Below are 8,024 nucleotides of genomic sequence, written 5' to 3' on the forward strand. Positions count from 1 at the left end.
CATAATATTTCATCCATTCTACTGCTTTAAGTTCTAGTTTCATCAATTTACTGAAATATATTTTATTTCTTAAAATATTTTCACTCGAAATAAAATACCCGAATGCAGCGAATATAATTGTTTCAATTGATAAATTACAAAAATTCCTATGATTTCAGCTCTTCAAATCGAAGACGCTGTGGGTTTCCTATGTCTCATAGTGTGATAAAACGTTGTTTTACTTTCTATATTAAAACATTGAAAGAATACTTGAAAGGAATCGGGTTGGGGCTTTAATTCCGTGAAAAATCAAGTTAGTTCTCCGTGATAACTAATATTATATACATTTTATGATATACACAATTACAGATGTGTAAATAAATAGACCTAAACAAAAACATTTTCTGATGGAATAAAATATATTTCCCTTAATTCCTTATTTTCAATAATTTATAATAAAAAACAATAATATTTTGATTTCAGGAATTTTTGTCTTCTGAAAAGTCAGTCAGATAGCTTAGACGTAAACAGGAAATTTATATCCAATTACTAAGTATCCTTGACAGATTTTACGTAAATACATGTGCATATTAGTGTATTATAGTATTAATAAATATAGTGATCATACAAATTACATAGACTGTGCTTCCATAGTTGAGATAGTTACCAACTGATGGTAAAAAAAGGTTTCTTATACGGTACCCTTGCAAGCAAAAATATTCAATCATTTTTTTAAAATAAGTTGTATGCATTTGGATCCTATTATTTCGATGAAGCCATCGCGCATTATGTTACATATATATCTTGGATAATATGTTCTTTCTGATAACTATTTAACAAGTCAAACAAACTTAATGTAACTATATATATTTCATTTTTTTCTGCTCATTTTTCAGAAGACCTGCCCTCGTACATATATTTAGAAAATATTCCCTCATATTTACGGCTGTTGGCAGTAGCAATAATATTTTCCCCATGCTTTAGATACAAGTATTTCTTTTCAAACACTATAAGACTCGTAACTTTCTGAGGTAACAAACTTCCAGCGAAAGTCATCGATTTCATTAATTGGTAATTTATCAAGACAAGACCAGATAATGAAGTTGAAGTGTTAATTTGGTATGTTAATTAAGGGTCAGTTATGGCACGAGGAGAATTATCGGCGAGATCCCGTGGGGCGAGATGTCTATCGCTCACACCGTGCTTTATGCCTCACTGCATCTGACGCAGGAAGGCCCTGTTGGGAATATAATGCGCCTTACAAGAAGAAAACTTAAGTAAGATATTAATTATATTTATTAATTTGCTAGAAATATATAAAACTGGTTTGCACAATTATTTACTTTCAAAGAAATATGTATTTCTTTGTGTCTTTAATATACAATTGACCGAGCATTTAACATTTAATTCTGTATTTATTCATACTCGAGTATTGTATAAAGTGGCTAGAATTATTTCTTTACATAATGCTTTTTCTTTAAGGTCTTATCTGCTAACAATGAGGTATAGAAAGTTGATTCTCAGCGCATTCTCTCAGCGAGTAAAAGTAAATGAGCGCAAGTGATTGGTGGAAGAAGAATTCAACTCTTCCCTCATAGCCCTGAAGGGGCGTGACCAGGGCGCGTGGTTGTGACGTAGGCCTATCAGCTCGTGTTTCAGCAACCACGAAAGATAGCAAAACCATTCTAATACCGCCAAATACTCCAGAGAAAAACACAAGGAATGTCAAAAAGATGGTAAAAATCGCCTGAGAATGCCATCTCGCACGATCTACCTTTGAGCATTGCATTATGACATCCTGCGATATGATGTATCAATTCTATAATCCGTATTTCTCTCATAAAACACCGTCAACCGACTTTGCGGTGAGTATGAATTTAAGAAAAAAGTTAAATTCTTTTTTCAAAAACAATAATAATATAATAGATCTCGTTTAAATAACATCGGACATGTGTTTATCTTGTATCCAACAAACACTTAGGAATTTCCGGTATACATACCAAAGCGAGGAAAGCAAACATACCGAAAGATTCTTACGGTGCTTTGGTATACAGTGGATATATCTTTGGACTTCACGGAATTATGTGGCTTGTGCTAGTTGGATATTTATATTCAAGAGAAAAAAATTAACGTATTTCTGATACAAGTCACTTCTTGGTGACAGATATTACGGAAAATTACTACGTGAATTGCAACTGCGGTCGAAAAGCTAAACAATCAGGAAATGTTCAGATGTTTATGATTGCTAAGAACGCAGTTCCTGTGCTTCTCTTACTTCAGATTTTAGAATTCAGAGTTAATTTCTGTGAATTGAAAAAATATGAATAAATTAAATAGGCGTGATTATTTTTCAGAAGTTTGGAACACCCGGCTTATCGACAGACCCCCATCACCTACAGACTAGCGGGCCTTACCCCCACAGCTCCCTCCCCCCGTGTACAGGAAATGATAGACACGGGGACATAGAGGGGGAGATAGACCCGGAATCTCAACCCAAGTCATCTCAGTACCTGAACCCTAACTGTGTTCTTCTGAGTTACTTCTCTGGGGACACGTCTACCGTGGTGGACGAACACTTTAGTCGAGCTCTTAGTCAACCGAGCAGCTTTAACCTGGACCGAAATTACAGCACCTCCTCCTCATTTTCCGTCAAAACTAAAGCAGGCAAGTTCTTTTCATGACAATTAATATCAAAAAACATTTAATAACCCCAATTTTTGTGACAATGATATAAGATCACTCGATTTAGCAAAATTAAGACGAATTTATCCTACCTATTTTGACGTTTCGTTTCATTTTATGTTCCGAGGTCCTATGTAGTAAGATTACAATCTTTATTCTCAAATGTACCAAAAACGTTTTTACTGCTCCTTTCAGTCTTGCGGAAAATTGTAAAAGATAAAAACCCCTTGGACAAAACTTAAATTTCATTTTAAAATGGAAAAAAAGTATTTTTTCCTGATTCTTGTGAAATGTAGAAGATCGAGCTTTCAGCGAGCTTTTAACAACATGCGATTATTTTTCCGACATGTATAATAAGAATCATTTGGAGAGTCGTTTTGCTTACAGTGTTTTTTATTTTAATAAATGCATATAAATTCTGATTTTTTTTCCCCTGAAAGATTTCGAGTTTTGTTAATTTTTTAGAGAGATCGCCTCTCTAATAAACAAATAATTACAGGAGACAGCCCACGGTTTTCTTAAGTTGTCCTGTCCTGTTTTAGATCGCTGAAACAATTCCGATTTTTGAAATAATGTATACACTTTTAAATTTCTTAATTTCCGATAATATATTTCTTCTTCTTGTTGTGCAACAAGTTCGCACGCTTTAGGTCAGTGAATTCTACGGACGCAGAGACATAAACTGTGGTCGGCTTACAGCTGGGTCTACTTATTTTCTACGATTTCAAAATTAAGGAGGTCTGCACTTAATAGTGATTCTTTGATTATCAGCATGATCAATCGAATGCTTTTGCGATCTGTCTTAGTGAGAGACATTAATACACAATTGATTTAAGAAATTGATTGGATTTTGCAGAGTCGATGTGTATACAAACTGACATTTTCAACATGGAAAGAACATAATATTTTGTATTATTATTAAAAACAAAATCGCTCTATAAGCCATGACTGGTTTGCAATGTAAGATTTTTGCAATTACAGTATGTATACAGTATATAAGAAATGAAAAAAGGGCCCAAAAAGCATCTGAAGGAAACGCAACACAATTTGGTATATTCGCAGCACATATAGCACAAAAACTTGTTTAATTTTTCGACCAGACCATATAAACTTAAAAAGATTCAGGTAAATGTAATCCCCTTTTTAAATTATTTTTCTTTTTTCTCAGAAAAACCCCTGATGTGTCATCGGAGGCTTCCGCCATCATTCTGGAACAGTGCTTACAAGCCGCCGTCAGCGCAGCTCGGGACAGGAAGTAACTTTGACTACTCCCGTGATCCCTACTTCCCGTCCTCCTGGTACTCACTTCAGAATAACTGGCCCTACAGGCTCCCCTCCCACACCCACACGGACCTTGGCGGATCCCTCCCGTATTCTTCGTTTGACGCCACGGGAAAGTTTGGATCCACCTACCAGTCGTTGATGTTTCCTGGAAGTTATGACACAAGACAATCTAAATATGACTTTGCTAAAAATATGGAGTCTTTAGCGGGAACAAGTAGTTATTATGGATTATCCAGATTAGGAATGGATTTTACATCCAAAGGGGACCCACCAGTCAACGGTAAATATATTTTTTAACAACATTCGAACTGAAGTTAATGGCAACTTCGAATTTCGAGTATTTTTGCTGGCTTTATGGACTAGCAATGACGCTAGGGTTTAGCTAGAAGTGCGCCAACGTAGGACAGATTCAAAGTCAATGATTCGTTATCAATATCTCTTGTTATTTTTCGAGCTTCTTGGTCAGGATTGACTAACCATTCACCTTTCAAAGCGACGGAAAATATATATGTATAGAAAGCCTTCGCATAACAAGACTTTTCCGGAATGTTCACTCTTCCTCGGAATAATTACTATTCAGCAAGCCTCCCTCCCGGAATCCTTACGATATAGTTTATCGGAGAGGAGGAATTTATGTCCTAGAATATTTTGCAATAAAATGAATGTCCCTTTTAATTCGAGTATTAATTATTCATAATTCTTTATTAAGTATATTCATAATATATATTGTATAAATTGATTGTTGAATTATACATATGAACGACTCCAGACAACAAATATATATATGACATCTTCTTTTCTGGGGTTTTATAAGTTTTAAAATTTTTAAAAATTTTCCAAGGGGATACACTGTTATGAGGGGAGACTAAGCCATTTATTAAGGACATTCATAAGTACATGTACTTCGTGTTCCGCTAAAAGTCCCTTGTGTTCGTTTCTAGATATCTTCTATTTTATATCTTTTCTTTATATATCTTCTATACCGAGTATTTATTTTAAATTAAAGGTATTTCATTTTAAGAATATGAGCGTGTGTTACCCAAACTAAAAAAAATTGTATATCAATAGCGCTTCAGAAATTTATTTTTAAAAAAGTTCTGGAAGTCAAAAACTTGCTAAGAAAATAATTTTCCAAAGTAAGGTACAATTTATTATATAAAAAAATTCGAATTTGTTTATCATCTAAGAGTTCCAAACCTAGTTTTCATCAGGGGTATTTTAAAAATTTTCCATACACATCTGATTTTTTCCTCATAGATTTTCAAAAATTTCTAAATTTTTCCCATAAGCAATCAAAGATTCTTTAAGATTGATTATTCAAATAGATATATTTCAATTATAATTTTTATTTGTTATATATTGAGTTGTTCAATAAATATTTTTGTATAATCAAAGATTTATTTTATTTGAAAAATCAAATCAAATGCTTAAAAGATTTTCCTTTAAAATTCCCTTGCAAGTTCGATTCAATACAAAAAACAAGAAATCTATGAGATCTTGTTTATATCATTTAGTGATTGAAATTTTAAGTATAATTTCTGATAATATTGAATTTATTTCATGACTTTTCTTAAAATAGTCTTCTTGCACATTATATATACATGTACATTGTATATTGTAGAAGAACAAATTCTTTTTAAATCCTTTTATTATTTTCCTAATTGTTTTACTAATTATTTAAGGTTATCTCGAGAAAATGTGTGAATGTAGAATTTACTTCTTTGGTGTTTTAATTAACAATAAATCATTTGTTTTAAATCATATGTAATCTTAATATTCTAATATCAAACATCCAACAATGTAAATATAGGGGTTAGTAGTTTACTTACATGTATATTGGTAGTTGTTTTTGGTTGATTTTTTTTTAATCAATATTAATTTTGTAGACATTTTGGAAACTGGACAGAAATTGAAAAAGAAATTTCCTGAAGTTTATGTATTTTATGCAAATGTGCAAGTATTCATTTTTTAACTTCACAATTTATGTTTAAATATCCGGCATACTATACATGTACATAGGGTTCTGAAAGAAAATCCTCAATAATAATGACAGGCTTAATTCTAGAAATCTATGGGTGAGCACAGTTTGAAAGAATAGAAAAAAAAACACAATGTTTAATGGTTGAACATTGTATAATAAATCATCAGTCATTTTCTTTTTGCATTGTATTGATAAATCTTTAGATTAAAGTGTTTATTGGTGCTAAATCTTAAATTATCTTAATTCATCTCGAGTTTCTAACCTTTGAATCTCTGTTTCATAGATCTATTCAACTGAATGACCCTGAAGATTATTCAAAAATAAATAATTAAATATCCACCGTGTTACACACATTTTTATGATAAAAAATTCACCTCTTTGCCAAAAATACTAAGTCCTTTTAATAAAGGGTCATATCACATGATTTAATGTCACCCTTCCACAAGTGATGCGTTTACAGGTTAACGTGTGGTTAGCGTGTTAGTCTCAAACTAAAATGATACTGCGGATTTTCATTAATATAGAGTTCGGGATGTTTAATTTTGTTAATAAAATAATATAAATTTAAGCCGCGAAATTTTTTCTCCGAAAAGTTTTATTCATAATTTCATAAATTTCAATGAATAAAACTTTACTTTGATACTTAATTAATTGATTTTTATATGTATGAAGCTATAGGCATTCTGCATGCCTTAATTGCTTTCATTCATCTTCTTTCAATCGTTTCTTGGATATATACCGTACATGTATACAAGTAGATTTTTTTCCGAGGAATTTTTAATAATGCCAACGTAAATTATCTCTAAAAATTCTGTTTATTATACGGTAGTTATCCAAAAGAACAAGGAAAGATTGTAAATTATAGTACATGTATGTAACCTGAAGGAAAATGAAGACTTGTGTGTTTTACAGGGTTGGAATACCAGCTACAGACCGCTCGGCGGGAGTTGTGTTGGTGACACCTCACACGGAAGTTCCTGCTAATGAGAGAGCACGTCCACTGTGGTTATAAATGACAACAAATCAACGTGCACATTCACACGTCCAAAATTTATACCATTATTAATGAGCACGATAAATTTGTTCAAGTTTTTCAGCTTGATTAATGGAGGCAAATGTTGAAAAACTGACAGTCAAAACCGGTGTCGGCATGCCTCCACTATCATCTGATCATAAAAACGATTCGTAGATTTCGCATTCATATCATAATTGTCATTATCTCATTTACTTACAAAGATTATATGATCTGCTATAAGTGGCTTCAATGTACAATAAATTGTTATATATAACATAGACTAACTTTTTCTCAACTTTGATTGGACATTATCATTGTTTTTTAAATTTGGAAAATACTTCGAAACTACTAAATTGCAAACTTATTTTTTAACATTCTGACAAAAGGAATATGCATTTGGCTACAATGCGGTGTATAAAATGATCAGCAAGTGATGTAAAATTGGAGAAGCTAAGCGTCGGGATGCAGTCAACACGTGATAAAACAAGCATTCGATCTAACACAAACCAAAACAAAACTTGGTGGCTGGATTATCCGCCGTTTTCTCTCTATTTCTGCAGCTGTCATTGCTCTAACTCCATCGTTCATCTCGGAGAGAGGTAGCTTGACTTGTCTCTAATTATCTATAACGTTTACGGTTACCAATAGTGTGGGCAAAGATAATTACAACGCGATCCTTATCAAGCTTGTTTGGGTTTTCTTCGTATAATTTGTCAAAACCATCAGTTTTGCCAGCAGAATTTTCGACAAGAAATTGTTATTAATTAAACTGTAGTCAACGTGTGTAATCCCATAGATTATACTGTGATTATATGACACGGTCTTTGTTGTTTCAGATGAAAATTTAGAATGCCCTATTTCTTAAGTTTTAAAAAGATTATCATGGCATTCAAATAATAATAAGGCGAACACTGGAGAGAAGCATCCAAAGAAAAATGGGCGCTCTGTTGGATCATGTTTAAAGTATTGATCATTGCAGGATTAATCCCTCTAAAAGAATTAACAAGTTCCTGGTATTTTCTCTATACCATAAAGACACTTTTACTTCATTTCATCGTTTTTTTTTTAGATCAGCTAATCACA

The 8,024-nt window shown here is 32.5% G+C and overlaps 1 protein-coding gene across 1 annotated transcript; it reads left to right on the top strand.

The window, feature by feature from the left end:
• Positions 1–1,645: 1,645 nt before the first annotated feature.
• LOC134273441 (transcription cofactor vestigial-like protein 2) lies at positions 1,646–7,221 on the top strand. Its single transcript, XM_062755632.1, has 4 exons — positions 1,646–1,844; positions 2,334–2,643; positions 3,830–4,225; positions 6,839–7,221. Exons 1-4 carry the CDS (start codon positions 1,770–1,772, stop codon positions 6,883–6,885), a joined length of 828 nt encoding a protein of 275 aa, XP_062611616.1. The 5' UTR covers positions 1,646–1,769; the 3' UTR covers positions 6,886–7,221.
• Positions 7,222–8,024: the final 803 nt, after the last annotated feature.

This window comes from Saccostrea cucullata, unplaced genomic scaffold, assembly GCF_032062105.1.
Source record: "Saccostrea cucullata isolate Sc308-1 unplaced genomic scaffold, CSIRO_AGI_Scuc_v1 ctg676, whole genome shotgun sequence".
Lineage (NCBI taxonomy): Eukaryota > Metazoa > Mollusca > Bivalvia > Ostreida > Ostreidae > Saccostrea > Saccostrea cuccullata.